The 18,605-nt window shown below is 43.0% G+C and overlaps 2 protein-coding genes across 5 annotated transcripts; both read right to left on the bottom strand.

The window, feature by feature from the left end:
• Window positions 1-196: 196 nt before the first annotated feature.
• zfyve9b (zinc finger, FYVE domain containing 9b) lies at window positions 197-14,579 on the bottom strand. Of its 2 annotated transcripts, XM_086161531.1 has the most exons (16): window positions 14,310-14,579; window positions 12,305-13,044; window positions 12,106-12,205; window positions 11,821-12,011; window positions 11,353-11,464; window positions 9,577-9,699; window positions 9,231-9,386; window positions 8,617-8,841; window positions 8,452-8,534; window positions 8,246-8,350; window positions 8,009-8,159; window positions 6,523-6,603; window positions 3,736-3,898; window positions 3,372-3,477; window positions 3,110-3,289; window positions 197-2,514 (listed from the first exon to the last, which is right to left on the bottom strand). In XM_086161531.1, the coding sequence occupies exons 1-16, from the start codon at window positions 14,374-14,376 to the stop codon at window positions 2,353-2,355; spliced, it is 2,745 nt and encodes a 914-aa protein (XP_086017657.1). In that variant the 5' UTR covers window positions 14,377-14,579; the 3' UTR covers window positions 197-2,352. The 2 variants fall into 2 exon arrangements, 1 of the variants encoding a protein (XP_086017657.1); XR_015107265.1 differs by lacking the exon at window positions 3,372-3,477 and having other exon boundaries at window positions 2,375-2,514.
• A 124-nt stretch (window positions 14,580-14,703) lies between these two features.
• btf3l4 (basic transcription factor 3-like 4) lies at window positions 14,704-18,321 on the bottom strand. 3 transcript variants are annotated; one of them, XM_086161539.1, is made up of 6 exons: window positions 18,213-18,321; window positions 17,801-17,862; window positions 16,978-17,091; window positions 16,644-16,845; window positions 15,306-15,365; window positions 14,704-15,151 (listed from the first exon to the last, which is right to left on the bottom strand). In XM_086161539.1, the coding sequence occupies exons 2-6, from the start codon at window positions 17,852-17,854 to the stop codon at window positions 15,105-15,107; spliced, it is 477 nt and encodes a 158-aa protein (XP_086017665.1). In that variant the 5' UTR covers window positions 17,855-17,862; window positions 18,213-18,321; the 3' UTR covers window positions 14,704-15,104. The 3 variants fall into 3 exon arrangements, with proteins under 3 accessions (XP_086017665.1, XP_086017666.1, XP_086017664.1); XM_086161540.1 differs by lacking the exon at window positions 18,213-18,321 and adding an exon at window positions 17,966-18,136; XM_086161538.1 differs by lacking the exon at window positions 18,213-18,321 and having other exon boundaries at window positions 17,801-17,955.
• Between the last annotated feature and the right edge of the window lie 284 nt (window positions 18,322-18,605).

Below are 18,605 nucleotides of genomic sequence, written 5' to 3'. Positions count from 1 at the left end.
CTCTTGAGTTTGCCATCCCAAGCATGTGAAGCAAGTAGGATGTTAACAAGAGGCTTATTCTGCTCTGTTATAAACATTTCACTGAGCAGCAGAGACAGAATCCTGCAGAACAGATGTCAACTCAGCAATCAGGTCAGTTGCTGTCAAATTAGGAATGCTTTTGTTTTCATTCTGCTTAAAAGAACACTACTCGCCACTCAAATTCTTAAAATTCAAACTGTCAATGTCTGAGCAACTCTTACCTAAAAACCTAAATGTATGAAATGACTATCTTGCTGTGTACTCAAATATTCTGTAAAGGGAGACCAAACATTCACACATTTGAAATGTGTTTTTGAAAATGTGTTAAATTATGTCACAAGTACCTCATACTTGTGACATGTTGCACAGTATTATTTGTCTATCTATCTATAAACCAGTGGGCTGACTTTTTTTTTTTTTTCAACCATTTCCAATGCTGCTGAATGCTTTATATTGCAACAGTTTTTCTAACATTGCTGATGGGCCTGCCCTTGGGCTGCTTAGAATTGTACACCATCCCTCCCCAAAACATTTTCTGTTTTTAATTCTGACTTTTTACAGACTAAAACATTTTGTGTGCTTAAACTCTTAGAATGCAAAGTCCAAAAATTCCAAATTCTCATGTATGTCTTCCAACTTATTGTCATTTACTTTTGAGCAGTTTGTTCCACTGACCGCACATATCAGGTACTATCCACACTTTTTATATTAAACATTTGCTCTTTTTTTCAAATTCATGAACATACACTCGGCAAGCAGGCAGCAAGCCCTATCCTTTGTTTTTGATGTTCATAATAATGCACTGGTTACTGAACACAATGTGATATAAATGTTAAGACCTTTGTTAAACACTTGTTTGGAGACTTTTTGGACAATTGGATAGATAGTGCTATTTTTGATTGTTTAAGTGCATTGTGTTGGAGTTAATGGTTCACCTTGGTCACACACCAATAATGATGTTGCGAAAACATTTCTGTCAAGGGCAGCTAGAAACAATAAGCTGAACTCTACTGACTGCGGTACAACTTATTTTGCATCTTCCCTCCCTATATATTTCCCCCCAAAGGAAGTGTCAACTTCAGTATATAAAACTTGCACATACAAAGGCAGCTCAGACTCACTTTCCAAATGGCATCTACCTCCCCTTACCTCTTGATTCAGAGCCTGAATAAATGATTGGTGACCAGAATTCACCATTCTTTTCTTGAGATATGTTACTCTCCCTCATCATGAACAATGAGCAGTTGGCCGCCTCAAGTGGTCCCCAGGGAGTGGTTAGGTATTTAGTGTGTTGTTGACTGAGAGGTTAGGAGCAGCTCAGGATTTTACTTTCTGCTTTCAGGACAGCCGCTATTACCACGTGAGCCATGATATCCCAGAATTTCATACACAAATGGCGTATTAGGCTCTAATTAAAAATTGTGAATTAATCAAGATCAGTAGTTCAAACTTCAAATAGACAGCAAGTCTTATATTTAATATTTATTTTTACTGTATACGCTATTACTAAAATACAAATACTACTGTCCAGCATAATTTTGAGTTAAGTGGCAAGAAATGTCTCCCACAACATTTTCATGACATTTCTTGTCCTCATTTGTCAGGTCATTTCTTTCATATCCTTTTGTACACAATGTTTAACATTGTGAATTACCCTAAAACTATTGATTGGCCCTCAGGAAGTCATGCTTCTCACTTGGTAGAAACCACACACCACCTAAAAAGCAAACATTTAAAGTGGTTGTTTGTGGGATGGTCATTTACCATGGCATTTAAATACTGTGGGATAGCAGTATTCAAATTACAAAAATTTAAAAGTGTTCTTCAAAGTTATGAGCAGAGATAACATTGCAATTTTAATTCCAAGCAGATAATACATATCATGAGCAGTCAGTTAGGATACATTCAGTAAAGAAACATTCTTCAAGCATTCATTCAGAGTGCATAAAGCTTTTTGAGTTTGCTGGGATGAATCCAGCTCCCCGTTCAATATAATCCATATCAGGACCTTGATTTTAAGTGACGAGTATGATATCTAGCTATAAGGTCACTGCAGTGTCGTACTGCACTATGAGCTAATGGCTTGTCATAGTTTTCATGCTTACCCAGTATGTTTCAGGCTGATGAGATGAGAGAACCCTTCAGATCACTTTTTTTTTTCAACCTGGGAGTGAAATGACATGGACGCACCAAAGTGTGCCATTGCAATGACATTCATCCATAATCCTAAAACTACAGCCATGATGATGACGGGGAAGGGGGGGGGCAGAGGCAGAGCTGTGGTCAGGGTTAAAAAGATGAAACTATGTCAAGTGTTTGTGTGTGTGTAAATTAGGTGACGTTCTCAAGGATGTAAAAGATGAGCTCCATCACAATGGGCTCGTAGTCTCTCTTGCGTCCCCTGCTGTGAATGACAGGTATCAGTGCGCTATCAAGGGCGTTCAGATACCGAGCTGGGAGAGGCTGGCCGTTGCTACCTGCCACAAATCCTACCTAGAATTATGAAAACAAACCACCAGTTAGTATAAATATTATCACACCCATCAGTTCATATCAAGACTTGTCTGTTTTCTGTGCACAAAAAAAAGGATAGGATTTTGAATGCAGAGGAGTGGTAAATGTTTTATAGTCGCATTTGTTGATAAATGAAGACATTTTTTTTTAACTTTTACATTAATGTTACATAAAATGCATATGTATATCTTTCTGTGCATTTTATTTTAAATGGTTCTTACTGGAAAAAAATATGGAATTGATTTGCAACTGTTTTTTCACCAAATGTTCCATTTAATTTAAACCCACTGTCAAAAGGTCTTGTCAATGTCTTCCTTATAAGGTAATGACTTTTGCTTATTTATTTGCTGATGCCAAAATAGAGTTTAGATTGCAGTTACCTAAGGTTATTATTTCACAAGAATACATAAGTAATACAATAAATATAAAAAAATATTAAATGTATTTATTGAAAAAGGAAAAGGTACTTCAGAAAATGGCTTTCTGACTTTGTTCCACAAACTGTTATATACATGAGGCCAGTTATATGCTGATGTAATCCCATTAATAGCAAATGATTAACTCCTATTCTGACCTCTTGTGCGTCAAAAGTGACCCGCAGTCCCAATTTAGCCATCCCATCCTCTTTCAGCATCTTGAGGTGAGGACACAGGGCCAAGCAAAATGCCCGGGCGATGCGTTCTGTGAGACGGTTATGTTCAGCAGAGTCAAACACGACTCCATCACCATGTTTCCCTCTCTGTAGGAAGAACACCTGCACAAAACATTCACAAATGTAAAAGGAAAAGACAGTTTCAAATGAACTATCATAATATTCAACAATTAGTCTAACGTACTTCGGTCCAGCTGATAATCTTCCCATTTTCTTTGTATTCTGATTTCTGGAACATCTTTACACTACTGATGGACTCCATGGATTTTCCATCAATGGGGCTTATAACACTGGGGAAACATAATAATAGTGATGCATGTTGCAACCATATAAAACCTATATAGTGAAAAATGAAGATTGTGGCAACTGTAAACTGATTAATTAGAAGTGATGTCATTTGCTCAGTCAGAGGAAATGGCAAGTCATTGTGATAATATTTTTTTTGTAGTATAGTCTCTGCAAATTATAATCTTTTTGAGGACTTTTATTGATAATTTACTATTGTTCCAATGACTGGCACTTCAAGATGTACAGACAGATGGACCTACCCCTTATTCACAGTGCATTTCTCTTCCACCCACTGCACACAAACAAGCTCCTGGCTCTCTGACTGGTCAAGCTGCCCGCAGATGATGGTGAAATCGTTCATCTCCCGTAACGACAGACGTAGCTCAGTCATGGTTTCCGCAGTGATCTGCACCATTAGCCCATCTGTGAAAATGCACAGCAGTACAAGAACACATACCATCCATCAATCTTCTGTCGCTGATCTAAAATCGGGTCATGGGGGCAGCAGCCGGAGCAGAGGCCCAGACTTCCATCTGCCTAGCCATATGATCCAGCTCTTCTGGGGGATCCCAAGGTGCTCCCAGGTCAGCCTAGAGATAGTCCTCACAGTCTCTCCAGCGTGTCCTTGGTCTTCCCCTTGGCCTCCTCCCAGATGGACATACCTGGAATACCTCCCCCCGGGAGGCAGCCTGACTAGATGGCCAAGCCACCTCATCTGACTCCTCTCTATGCGGAGGAGCAGTGACTCTGCTCTGAGCTCCCCCTGGATGGCCAAACTTCTCACACTAACTTTAAGGGAGAGTCCAGCCACCCTGCGGAGAAAACTCGATTCGGACATATGTATCTGCAATCTTGTTCTTTCGGTCACTACCCACAGCTTGTGACCATAAGTGAGGGTAGGGACATAGATCAACTCGTAAATTGAGAGCTTCGCCTTCTGGCTCAGCTCTGTCTTCACTACGACAGACCGGTACAGAGTCCACATCCCTGCAGATGCAAAAAAGAGAGATCACCACCTCGGTCTGCCAGTCCAGCAGCACTGCCCAAATGTCCACAAAATGCTGCAGAGGCATGTCATCCAGGACTGCCCTACAACATCCAGAGCCTTGAGGAAGCCCACTACTGAAGATGTTTTTGACTGCCACAGCAACTTTAGCCCCAGAAATAGGTGTCTACTCCAGAGTTCCCCAAGTCTGCTTCCTCATTGGACGGCATTTCTACGGGAGTAAGGAGGTCTCAAAAGCATTCCTTCCCCCATTTGTCAACATCTCGAGTTGAGGCACCAGCGCCCCACTCCCACTGTATGCAGTGTTGACGGAGCACTACTTCCCCCTCCTGAGTCACCGGATGATGGACCAAAAGCTCTTTGAAGCTCTTTCCACGGCTCTTTCCACGTTTTTCCACGGCTCCCCGAACTCCTCCCACACCCAAGTTTTTGCCGCATGCCACTTGGCTTGTTGGTACCTGTCAGCTGCCTCCAGAGCCCAACAGGCTAGAAAGGCCAGATAGGACTCCCTTCATCAGTATGACTGCAACCCTCACTGCTGGGGTCTACCAGCAGGTTCAAGGGTTGCTGACAGGCGCTGACTGCCTTACAGCCACAGCTCTGCTGCTTCGACAATGGAAACATGGAACATGGCCCATTTGGACTCAATGTTCCTGGCGTCCTTCGGGACATGGTTGTAACATGGGACTTGAAACTCCTTCTCAAAGGAGACTCTGCCAGATGTTCCCAGCAGACCCTCAAATTAAGTTTGGATCTGCCAGGTCTGACCGTTATCCTCCTCCATCATCGGAGCTAGGTCACCACCAGGTTGTGATCAGTTGACAGCTCCGCCCCTCTCTTCACCCGAGTGCCCAGGACATATGGCCGCAAGTCCAATGACATGAGCGTGAGGTTGATCAAAGGTTGATCAATTGGTGCCAAGTGCACATTTGGACACCTTTAAGCCTGAACGTGGTGTTTGTTGCAGACAATCCATAACAAGCAATGAAGTCCAATAACAAAACATTGCTCGGGTTCAGATCTGGGGTGGTGTTCCTCCCACTCACATCCTTCTAAGTCACACTGTCGTTGCTCACATAAGTGATGAAATCTCCCAGTTGAATGAGGGAGACCCCAGTAGGAGCGCTCTCTAGCAGCCAATCTAGGTACCCCAAGAAGGGTGGGTAAAGGGTGGGTGCATCGCCGCAAACAACAGTCAGAAGCTGTCCCCCCACCTGAAGGTGGTGGGAGGCTAACTTCTTGTCCACTGGGCTGAACCCCAATGTGCAAGCGCTGAGTTGGGTGGACAATCAATATGCCCACACCCACCCAGTGATTCTCATTGGGGGCAACTCCAGAGTAAAAGGAGTCCAACCCCTCTCAAGAGACTAACTCCAGACCTCACGCCGTGCGTCGAGGTGTGTCCAACTATATCTAATCAGTATATCTCAGCCTCGCGCACCACCTCGGGCTCCTTCCCCAACAGAGAGATTCCATGTCCCTACAGCCAGCTTCTGCAGCTTAGTCAGACTGCCAAGGTCTCCCACTCCGGCCACCGCCCACCTCACACTCCACCTTGGCCACACTTGGCCCTTCCCATGGATGGTGAGTGCAAGGTAAGAGGGACCCATGTCTCTCTGCTGCGCCCGGCCGAGCTCCATGGGCGCAGGTAGGGCCACCAGTTGCCTGCCCCTGCAACCCACATCAGGGCAGGGGAAAACTGGGTCCAATTATATTGTTCTTCATGAGGGTCTTCTGAGCCACGCTTTGTCTGGTCCCTCACCTGGGACCCGTTTGCCTTGGCTGAACCTTCCAGGGGCATAAAGCCCCCGACAACATAGCTCCTAGGATCACTGGGACGCGCAAACCCCTTCAACACGACAAGGTAGCAGCTCAAGGAGGGGAAAAACATATACACAAACACAGCACAATGTAGTCACATTGCATATGACACACAGAACATTAGAATAATTCTGAAAAAACATCCTGCTGGAAGTTCAAGACGTACAGACATCAGCAGAAAAGAGCACTGAGAGCCTACTTAGTTGGAACCGAATCTTACCTTCCACAATACTGGACTTGGCGAGATATCCAGAAGACGCTTTCAGCGCACTACTAAATATAAAGAAGCATGAACCAGTCACTGTAAAAAAAAAAAAATGGAAAGGAGAGCACATGAGGTCAGTACACAACCCAGAGGACACAGTATTTAAACTGTTGCCATCAGCAGACAGTTCAAAACCATAAAAGCAAGAACTAAGACTCAGATATTTGTCCACACAAAAGTGACAGAAATTACTATTTTGTCAACAACTGTATTAGTTTGAGCTGCCCTGACTCTGCATGATACCGATACTTTTCATTACTAGGATGTTTTTTCTTTTTAACTTCTTTTTAATAAACAGCTTATATGTTTGGCCAGGAAAGGCAAAACAGAATTTCATGGTACACAAGTATATCAACAAATAAAGATTCCTGCCTCCCCCCCTCCATCCTAAAGAAAATCAAAAAATGCATACAGTATTTAACTTGTATTTTCAACTTGGCATTCAACATGTGTGCTTAAAAAAATAAGAATACAAGGGTTTCTTTGCCTTTGGACAAGTACAAGTACCCGGGTGTCCATATAGACAATAAACTGGACTGGACTAAAATCACAGATGACATACAAGAAAGTTCAGAGCCGCCTGCTCTTTCTAAGGAGTCTCTGGTCTTTCAACGTCTACAGAGCCATGTTGCAAATTTTTTTATCGCACGGTGGTGTCCAGTGTCATCTTCTACGCTGTAGTGTGCTGAAGGCAGCCGACACTAACCGACTTAATAAGCTCATCAGGAAGGTTGGCTCTATCCTGAGAGTTGAAATTGACTCATTAGTGGAAGTGTCTGAGAGGAGGATGCTGAAGAAGCTGCTCAGTATCAGGGATAACGCCTCTCACCCCTTGTATACTGTACTGAGGTCCTACCCGAGCAACTTCAGCCGTTGACTGAGACCACTGAGAAGCACCATAGAAGGTCTTTCTTACCTCTGGCCATCACTCTATAACTCCTCCCCTTTCTGCAAGAAGGAAACCTAACAGCAATGAAATCAATATCATGTTTCAAGTGAATAGATGTAATGTTGGAGCCTTCCGGCAAAAGAATTTCCTTCAAGAATAATAAAGTTCTATTCTATTCTATTTAACTTTTTGTTTGCATAAGTATTATTAGATTGAATTTATATTTTTTTACCCTATCACTGATTTGCTTCTGTATAAATAAACAATGAAACACTTGAAAGATGTGAAGGCCATGTTTTGCTCATAGAGGCATCCCCGGTCACAATATTGGATAATTTGATGCATACTCTTAAGGTCATCAAAGGGTGCTTGGAGAGATTACATTTTCAGACAGACTTCAGTTTCTTTTGCCATTTCAGATAACTGAGAAAATTTGTTCAAAGATCATCTGCGGCAACACTAGCATGAAGTTCGTAGAGGCGCAACTAGAACGCGGTGAAGCTTGGCTTGAGAATAGGAATCCACTGATGAGCAAAAATCCAAGGTATATACCTTTTCGGGGTTGATTGTGGATGCTGATGGCTTGGGTCTGGTACTGGCCATTGTCTCTTTGCACACAAATGAGGTGGGAGTCCGCTGTCTCGTTAAAGCACGACCCAATGGCCAACACATGCTCATTGGACTTATTCAAAGCTTTCATCAGCTAAAGTGGGAAGACGTAGGCAGTGTTGATGAATAAAAACCTTTGTGATACAATCATGAACTTGCGTATGAGGGTTTTTTACTTACCTCACTATACCCACTCGTTGGGATCTTTATGCAGGTCTGCTGGGCCTCTAGATCCACTGTGAGCCCTGGGACCGCTGGTAGGCTATAACGATAATTCCTAAAATCCTTATAAAAAAAATGGAAATAATGGACATTTGGAGGATACATATGAACCGCTGTGTCACTGTGACACTGTATATTGGTTTTGAACTAAATGTTTTCCTCACCACTAACAGTCTCATGATAGTGTGACCTATTTCTCCAAACAATGGCTTTCTAAAACGCACACTGTACAAAGGACATGGGTAAACTAGGAAAAAAAACACAGGGGTTACTGAGGAGGAAACCTGCAGCACTATGGATGCAATGTTATGGAAAAAAAACAGCCTTACATCTGTACTCAGCACCCAATCGCAGCATTAGACGGAGCGGAAAGGCTTTGGCCCAGGCCACCTCTGCTGTGTGGATTAACAAGCCGAAGAGGTAGGGCTGGTTTGGCAGAGGTAAACCTTGCAGGGACTGAAGAGTGGCGCATACATACAAGAAGCCAGCATGGTCGTCACTGCCAAGGAAACGACTGCCAAATAATGACAGTGACAGATGTTTCAAAACTTTACCTGCAGCAGAAAATGACAGGTGCATAATTATTGTTGTGACGAGATCTAAGAAAATCCCCGACAGTTCTGAGAATGTTTTCGTAGTAAGGATATCATATGGAAATTATCCCCTGCCCCCATAAGTATATCTGAAGTTTTGATAAGTGTAACTGTGACAGATTTGTTGCCTTTAAAATATAAAAATGAAATTAAACGGCTCTTCTGTTTAATACAGTGTGTGCGTTTTTGTGTGTGTTCCAAGGGCTGAGAAGGTCAAAAATCAAAGCTCCTCCCTCCCCCAAATAACCCAATGTGAATCTGTATTCACAAGAACCCATTTGGTAATTGACTGTAACATTTTACAGTCCACAACTTAGAGCAAAACCTCTCTCTTTTTGTGTGTGGCTCACCAGTCAGCATGTCCTTATATAGCTGAATAAAGTGGCTGAAAATATCTCTGGGGAAACTTTTCTCCTCAGGCTGGCACTGCAGCAGCACCACCACCTCCACCTGGCCCACAGCATGCATTCCCTTTGTTGTCACGCACCAACACTTCCTGTTAACATCTGAAACACAGCAAAATATGACTTAACTGCACTCCTTAGTTTTTCTTCTCGCAAAGAGAGTAGTAGCTTTGTCATGTAAAAGTAAACAAGGTCTGAAAATATTAATGCAATAAATTCTGATTTGAAAGTATTCTGTATACTGGTACACATCATGCTATGCAAAAAAGGGAAACAAATAAAAAACACATACAATTGACCAGCTTCACCATTGCAAGTAAGTTTGCATTGAGAACAAACACCAGGGGCTTGGGCCGACCACTCTCAAGTTCCTGAATGAGCAATATCTCAGAGGGCTGCTCTTCTACAGTGTAGTCTAAGAATAAAAAAACAAACAGCAGAGACATAGTCATTACAATATTCTCCGAAACTAATTTTGCTGTGGGATGAAACAATAAACATAGTAACGTGTTTGTTGTTTCATCCATCATTGAAAACAACATGCTAGGTAACTTCATGCATCTGCACTATTCATCTGTCTGGACCAGCAAGGTTGCCCCACATAACCAGGTCCAACTACATTACATTCTCAACAAAAACAAAATACAGGTCATTTTAAGTGGCATACAATTGACAAGGAGCAGCTACGTTCATAAAACAGCTGAAGAATAACAACCATACTCTTTTTGTCACAAGTACTGGTTTGTGTCTCGTGATTTATGTGAAGTGATTCAATTCCAATTTTTTTTAAATTTCCACAACATGCTCCTCATGAGTATGTGATTAAGACTGCAGCTGGACTCCTCATTCACAGGGACCATGTTGGAAAACTCAGAGCTAAGGATGAAGAGGGTAAAGTGGAAAAGACTTATCATGGACCATGGGACAGGTGATATTCAAGTACAAATACAGAAGAATATATCCGGCAAATGGTCTTGGGAGAATATCATGTTATTTCAACCTCAAGCAACAAATGTTAATAATGAGATGTGGCCGATGGATTTTTCTCATCCTTGAGATTTTCTCTCTAGAAGCATCAAATTATCAATATACAGTGCACACCACAGCATAGCAACTTATTTATGGGGAGTTTTGATGCAACTACTCAAGGTAAACTTTTCCAGAAGCAAAGACATACTCAGATAGGCTGGAGTCGTTTCCTTTTCTATGATTTGGTGTGTTGCGCCCTCTATATACCAAAGCCTGGGATGGCTGCATTTAACCAAAGTGTCAAGTAAAATTCCACTCAAAGTTGGCATTCCCTCCTGGCTTACAACAGTTTGCTTTTCTTCTCTTTATTCAAAGAAGGCCCCAATTCGTGCTTGTTACCCAAATACAAATATTATCTGCAAATATACACTGAAAATTACTTTATTTACTAAAAATGACCTTAATATTTACAGCAAACATTCAAAGGAAAGAAAACCCACGAGCTTCACTGCTTGGTTTCACATTCTGAGAAGTTTTTTTTTTAATCCAGGTAATCTCCAAAGGTTGTAAATTTGCCTCAACCCGACTAGAACCCTTTTAGCATAACTTCCCTCCCCTAGTTTCTGCTAATCAACTCTCACATTTGCATAACAAGCCATCATAACATAACCCGCTAACAACCCTGGCAGTTATATTTGGAAACTCCCCACAGGCCATTAGAACTGATGAAGCCTCTCGGATGAGGGGTGAAACGTCTTAGAGTGAAGAAATTCAAATCCAGTTGCCACAAGAGGAAGATTTTGACAAGAATTCCATTAGTCAGTGCGTAAAAGTATTCAGTGTTCTATAGTGTTTTTTGCTGAAGCTATACCCCATGTCCTTTTGATTTTCTTTTTGATTATTAATCAACTCTATTGTGCAAAGTTTCCCCATGGGTGCATGGATGAGCAGGAAATTCCCCTTTCCCAAGGCAGGAATGACACCGTGAAAAAGGCTAACATCTGAAAATTCCAGCTCCTACAGTATCATGAAAGAGGCCAGATTGTCTGAAAACTACATTTTTGAAGTTAAGCCTGAAGTTGAATGAAACCAGTCTTACCTCCTTTGACTCCAGTAGAAGTGAGTATGGGGGGCAGGCTATCTAAGGGGATAAGGTTGGCAGAGCTGCTGACTAAAGCTGTGGTGCTCCAGCCAGACGGACCACAGACCTCCTGGAGGAAGAAAGTCATAGCTACATCAGAATCAGTATCTCTTTAATCGCCAAATGTACAATGGACACAGAAATTTGTCATGACAGTGCTGCATAGCAGGGAATTTAAGATGAGAGAAAAAGTTCTAAGAAAAAGAAACATTAATTTAGCAGTAAGTAACTATAACATTATAAACACACACACACGCACACACACACACGCACACACGCATACGCACGCACACAGTTTGTGCTTTGAAAATGTATACAATGGTATACATGATCAGTCCACATGCAAAGAGGCAATACTAAGATTTATATTCAATTTCATTGATCGCAGCACAAATCAGTGTTATAGCGCGTTTATAATGCAATCACCCTGGGAGGCCTCAAGCTCCTCCCGATCTGTGGCGACCCCCTCGGACTTCTGACCGGTTTTCCAAGTCCTTGTGTCATTCCCGGCAAGAGCGTGGGTCCTTTGTTAGGAGTGGTTGGAGCAGACTCTGACTGCTTATTGATAAGGATTTCATCTGCAAACCACACCCTTCTCTTTCCCCTCGGTGGTGTCCCTGGGGAGGAGATTGAAGCATCCCTTGTGCATCATTGTAAGACGGAATCTGGCAGTTGTAACCCAAAAGAACACTTTATTTTGCTTTGGCTCACTTTTAATGAGGGCTGAATGACAGGAAACACAAACTCTGCCCTCTTTGCCATCCATATGGGAGAGTCTAAACTTCAGGCTGGAGCAAAGTGCACAGAAAATCTGAGGATAAATAAACACACACATGGTCACACCCCTTCATGATACAGTTGAATTGTGTGTTGAATACAAGAAAAAAATTGGAACTTCAAAATTCCTGACCTTCCCACAAGCACGGCAGTGGTGCCTCCGCTTTGTAAAGGTAAACTTGACGCCGCACTTCATGCAGACCTGTGCCTGAGCATCAGGGATCCAAACTGGAGCTACATCCCCCAGAGTGGCACCTCGATCCTTAGACAGAATGCCTGCAGGGCTCATCTGGCAGTCATTGTCGGGATCATCGGCTGACACTGCAGAATCCCCGACTGCTCCTTCCCTAGTGTTCTCCTCTCCTCCGTTAGCTATAGCTGTTGCAAAGTGGTTGTGGAGGTCCCCTGTCTCCTCATGAGAGTGCACAAAGACAGCTGCAAGAACTTCTGTGCTCTCCTGCTGCTCCACCGCACACTCTTCCAGCTCCTTCTCCTCAATCACGGAGTCCTCTTTTGAAGGGAGACTCTGCAGCGTCTGCTCCTCCACCTCTGGCAACACAGCCTCAGCTGGACTCAGAACAAGGGTGCTGGAAGACTCCTTCAAACAACTCTTCCCCCATGGCGAGACGGCCGTAACGGTGCAGCAACTGTCCTCCAGCTGGGATGCTGATGAGGGTTTCACAGGATGTTCGGATGCTATCTGTTCACACGTTGCATTCGTGTTGGAAACTGTTTCATCTGACTGGAACTTTGGTCTGATCTGATTGGAACCCACGCCCAATTTTGACATATCTCCATCTTTAAGCACCAGGAGACACGGTCGGTTGAGCCACTGGTGCTTGGTGTCCTGAAGAGAGGGATTGTCTCCTTCCTCTGTTTTAGGGAGAGCATTGTGATAAATGCAGATTGAACATCTGCAGACATAACATACCTGACCAGCACATGTGTGACACCTCATAGAATGGAGGGGACATGTGCTTGACAAGTGAGATGCAAAAGCATGTGCTGCCACCCAACTATGCCCACCTGTTTTCAAATGTGCTTGGTTAGGTTTAATATCATGTTGTCCCTGGCGCCGTTTGCTGATATGAAAGCACAATACTCATCTGAGGAATGGATATTAAAGATGGTATCTAAAGCTGAAATGTGCTCACCTCCCTGCTAGAGGCAGCTAATGAATGGCAGGTTTGTGCTTTGTTGCTGCATAAGGTCATAATATTGGCCCATCTGACGAGCAGTGGGTATATCATAATTACTTACAAACTAGTAAAATGTTTGTGAATTTTAACCGCTGCGACGCAATGGATCGGTCCAATTCCAAAGGAAGTGATGCAAGTGGTTCTAGTATTACAAATAACCACACTTAATTCAATATCATGTACCCTCTTATCCCTTCATGAGTTTTTAAATTCGTTTTACGCTGATTCCATCAAACCGTTGGACAGAGAGAATGAATAATGCAGTGGTGCATTATGTGAATATTTGCCGCATTAAGTGTTTTGTCAGAATATGGATAAGAAGTGTGTGCGTGGACTGTCTGTAACGGGATGACAGAGTTTGGGCAAAGAAAATAAAATATGACAAACGGATCGAAATGTGCATTCGTGAAACCGGCTCGTCTCCGGATTACAACTGCATTGCAGTTAATATGCCAGCGATCCGGACCGCTAAAAGTGAAATATCGGTTGCGTCCTGCCTGCGGCTGCACGGAGAAACGCTTCGCGGGACGGTGACGCAGTCGGCACACGCAAGTGTGAACGTCGAATCGCTTTGGCGAGCGCCGAGGTCGCCAATGCGACAGCGGGTCCGCATCCCCCCCGGATTTCCAATTACATCAGATCCAGCGGGACTCTCCAGCCCGTATTGTGGGGGAAGCAGCCGCCGGACCCGGATATACCGTTGTCGGTGTCTGGACTCACTGGCTGTGCGAAACGCCCCCCGCGCGCACGCGCTTCGGATGCTGCGGACCCAAGTGCGCGGAAATAAGATAAATAACTAACCAAACAAACGGAAAGCTGTGTCAGCGATTCACCGCGAAGCAATAGCGAGACGCGCAGCATCAGCATCCCCGCCGTGGGGGAAGCTGTGATTGCGGGTGTTTTTTTTTTCCGGCCCGATGAAACCGGTGGGTCTCTCACCTTCTGTTATGGACCCTAGAAGACTCTGGTTCTCGTCATCCCGCGCAGAGAAGAACTTGTGAAGCATGTTATTCCTGTCACATCTGCGCCCGGGATGACGCGGCAGCGGCGGCAGAGCTTTTGCTCCCAAGCAGAGGATGAGGTGTTTTTTTTTTCTTTTGACGCTGCTCCCCCCTTTCAATCCCTTCGTTGTGATCTCCCTCCTCCCCTGTGTTTCTCTGCAGCTCTTTGAAGAAACTCAAGAGGTATGCAGAAACGTACCCCCCCGGACTGCTTTCCATCCAGCTTGCAGGACAGGGCTGTGATGCAAGTCGATGCACAACCAATGACAACTGAGGAAATCTCCGGGGTGGGGGTTGGGGATTGGGGCGCAAATGAAAATAAATAAATGGAATATAAAAGGGAGATTTATTTGTTCACTGAACTGCAAAATGAAATCCTGCCCCTGCAGTTTTTGGGGCTTTCATTGACGTAATTTGTCAGGAACCACAGCACTATCTAAAAATGTTAACCACCTTTAATTTGTATCATAAACAAACAAAAAGTCTTAAGACAGATTTCAACAACCTCTGTAATCCTGACCAAGATGAACTGAGTGACTCTGACAAATGGAGGGGGGGGGGTGTCTTTTACATATAGTGCACAAGTCAGTGACTCAGACATGTGGCGAGGGGGGAATGTTTACAATTTGAAAAGTCTCTGGGTGGTGGGGATTGATTTTGATAAATCTGGATGAGTAGACATTGGTAAGCATCTCATTGCAGTTCAGTCCAAGTGTGCAAAGGGCACCATGTGTCAGTTTGCCTCGTTCTTTGAGGCTTCGTCAAAGTTCCCCACCAGATCTGCAGAATCAAAAACACAATGTCAGTCAGTGAAAAAAGTTATAGTGTTCACTTTCTGCCCTTCCGCACAGCGGCTCAAGTATCGAAACTGTTTTCAACATGCTGTCGTGATGTGACAGATAATGCAATATCTGACATATAAAAAACACCATACCTGGAACGTCATCATCCTCTTCCTCAATGTCCTCAACCTTTGGAGCTTTGCTGTCCAGAGCTGAAATTAAAATACATATTATTTTTAACTATATAAAAATATTCAAAAGAAGGGGAATGGGGGGGGGGGTCAGCTTTGGTTTGAATATTATATGAGAAATATTTTCTAGTTTCCCAAGATAAAGATAATCAAGCCTAATCAAGAAAAACTTGTGGCTCAAAACAGGAAGGAACTTTGAAATCCATCAATCAGTTGAATTTATCAAGTCAAAATACACCCAAGGAAAATATGAGCTTCAGGTCAGGGGTTCACAGATAGTACCTAGACAGCAAAAGAGTTTATTCTGATCTGTGTGAGCTTCCTTGAATATTTTGTCTGACAGCAGATGAAAAAAGTTAACTTAAAAACAAACAAACAACAACTTAAATATAAATAATGTAAACGATTTGAAGTATTAATAGCTATTCTGTCATCTACAGAACATAATTTCAATAAATACTTTTGTTCAGTTTCTTGATCTTTTCAACTCTTCATGTGGCTTATCAATTTTGGTGCTTTTCCATTATTTATACAGATTATTTTTAAGTATTCTGTATGTGCAATAAATAAAATAAATATTATCTTATAAATATTTATTATACAAATATATTATTAGAGTTGTATTCTTTCCAATTTCACTTTCATTTCTGACCTTTACTGCTAAATGTAAGTATTTGACTACTAAATTTTGCAACAAGATATTCTGTTACAACAAACTACGTAGTAGATCTGGATATTCATCTATGTTATCCTGGTTAAGCCAAACAGGCACAGAGAACCGATGTGAACATTCATCTATCCATCTTCTACCGCTTCTCCTGCACTCAGGGTTGCAGGGGATGCTGGAACCTATCCCTGCTGTCATTGGGTGAGAGGTGGGGTACACCCTGAACTGGTCGCCAGTCAATTGCAGGGCCACATACAAAGACAGACAACATTCACTCACTTGGTCATTTGGGGCAATTTTCCCATTTTTTTTCCAATTAACCTGCCAAATGTCAACCTTTATAAAATGTAAGCATTTCCTTTTTGGAAAAATCAACACTTTATTCATATAGTCAGATGTTTTTGCCCATAAATGAACTTAGTAAAACCTATGACATCATGTAGCTATGATGGCCACATGATTACTGTGTTGGTGTTCTGACTGGACAGTGATAAAGCCCGTCTTTGGTCATTCAGCCTTAAAAACATGATCACAGTAGACAATTGAGTAAGTACAGTATTGTGACAGGAACACTCTCTGTTAACATGAATTTAAACATTAAATGACATAAGTCCAGTTCTTGTTAAACCCACCTTGCCGTGGGAACTGTTCCGCCAATTTCCTGAGGCTACTCAGGCTGTCTGCTCCGAGCTGACTGAGGATGCCAGGCAGCATCTCTGTCAGCTGCTTGGTCTCTGCGTGACCCGTAATAGCAAAGGTGTTTGCGGACAGAGATGCCTGAACTTTGGGGTTGTTGAAGTGGATCACAGTACCATCATCCTTGATCATGTTGACCTGAGAAGAAAAGGCTGTTTCAGATCCTCAGGTTACTGCTAAAGGTTTTGTCCCATCACGACCTGAGATCTTAACAGATGGACAAAGGCGCCCAAAAAATCAGGGTTTCCCTGCACACTGGGAGTAAATTACCTCCTCAATTCCAGCAATATTGTTGACAGCCAACTTCTTCAAGGAACTCTGAAGCTTTTTGTCATCGGCGGTTGCAGTCCTGTGTATCACCTTCTTCTTTCTTCGTGCAGAGCCCTGAAACCAAAAAATAGATTTGATGGCGCGACATCAAACACTGTGCCCGGTATCATGCAGCACTGTGCACATACTCTCTTAGTGCACTGTTATTCTTTATTGTTTTGTAAGGCCATTCTACTGTGCGTCACATTACTCGACACTGCAACGGGGAACCTCTGTACAAGTATGTGCCCAGATCAAAAGTGTTATAAATAATTCATTTAATAGTAAGCTAGGACTGATAGCCCTGTCTGCTATTGCCAAGCATTGTGGGATATCAAAACCAGCTGTGTGTCCAGGGCGGCTTACCCTTACATTCCTCGACAATAGCATGTGTCTCATACTACTGGTTGCATTCTGCCATTTCTAACATACTTGATACTTTATTTTTAACTTAATCAGGCAAAATAGAACAGAATGTTAGTGGGGAATTTGGGATGTAGTTAAACAACATATCTACAGGACTGACGAGGAGTATTGATTCCCCTTTGTTGACAAATATGATACTAGTTACACAAAGTTGCTTGCCATCAAACTACTTACGTATTTTTAACAATATAGATAACAATAAATGGTATTTAAATGTGGAAAGAGAATCCACCATCAAACTGATGGTGGAATAACGAGACGGGAAGTGATGACTCCGCAACATGCAAATGTTTCATGTCAAAACAATTGCTCTTATGAGCGAGAGATAAGCTAAGTAGAGATTTAAACTCTTCCTTACCTTTCCTCCTATCCGGACCTGGGCTTGAAGTTTTGCCAGCTTTTCTTGATTCATGTTGTCACCTGCGGGAAAGTGGAAGAGTTCAGATAGACTCGTCGGACGCGCGTCCTACGTGCGGGAACATTAGCTACAGTAGCACCGAGCTAGCTAACGAATCCGACAAACCGGAAAGGAGGCGAGCACGTGGCGGATGAGGAACGTCGCGCAGACACGTCCGCGTGCGCGAGGGAGGCAACGCGGTTTGTTTTGTTTTGTTTGTTTTGTTTTTTTACACAGCTTGAGGCGCTGAGATGCGACGCGGGTCCTTTTTGCGGGAGGGACGCCCAGGTCACAACACCGCAGCCACTCACTCCACACACAAAACCCTCACACACATATAGCACAGTACACAGTCGAGGTCATGGTCTCGAACCTGCTGAATGTTCCACAGATGCATGCGGCAGGGAAAGATCGAGAAGGTTATGAAGAAGCGATTACGTCAAGAAGAGAATTCCATATGACGTTTTTCTTCTGCGGAATTGATTTAGTTGCAAGTAAGCCTACTTTCGCTCGAGGTCGCCACCTAAAAGACAAAGTGATTCATTACAATTGGTGAAAGAAGTGCATCTGTGGTGAAGGAAATTCGTTTTTCTGAAACAAGATCAGATATTCTTTACACTTAAGAAGGATTTGAATAGACTCATACATTTGTGTAACAAAAAAAGGCACCCTTTTTCTCTTGAGCTTCAGAGAATCCCTTATCTTTTTATATCCTGACTATTTGCTACCTTCACAAGTTTCATACAGCACTTCCTCATGAATGATC

The sequence above is a fragment of the Fistularia commersonii genome, chromosome 16 (assembly GCF_037954325.1).
Source record: "Fistularia commersonii isolate RoL2024-O1a breed Wild chromosome 16, RoL_Fcom_v1.0, whole genome shotgun sequence".
Classification (NCBI taxonomy): domain Eukaryota; kingdom Metazoa; phylum Chordata; class Actinopteri; order Syngnathiformes; family Fistulariidae; genus Fistularia; species Fistularia commersonii.
Note: the sequence above shows the minus strand (reverse complement) of the source record. Positions and strands in the feature narration are given on the sequence as shown.

Excerpts from the sequence above, each read along its gene's own strand:
- zfyve9b (XM_086161531.1), bottom strand. The coding sequence starts at position 14,376 with ATGCTTCACAAGTTCTTCTCTGCGCGGGATGACGAGAACCAGAGTCTT. Across the intron at positions 9,700-11,352 it reads TTCTACTGGAGTCAAAGGAG|ACTACACTGTAGAAGAGCAG; the intron begins GTAAGACTGGTT and ends TTTTATTCTTAG. Across the intron at positions 9,387-9,576 it reads AATGGTGAAGCTGGTCAATT|ATGTTAACAGGAAGTGTTGG; the intron begins GTATGTGTTTTT and ends GCTGTGTTTCAG.
- btf3l4 (XM_086161539.1), bottom strand. The coding sequence starts at position 17,854 with ATGAATCAAGAAAAGCTGGCAAAACTTCAAGCCCAGGTCCGGATAGGA. Across the intron at positions 17,092-17,800 it reads AGGTCCGGATAGGAGGAAAG|GGCTCTGCACGAAGAAAGAA; the intron begins GTAAGGAAGAGT and ends TTTTGGTTTCAG. Across the intron at positions 15,366-16,643 it reads GGAACAGTTCCCACGGCAAG|CTCTGGACAGCAAAGCTCCA; the intron begins GTGGGTTTAACA and ends TTTTAATTTCAG.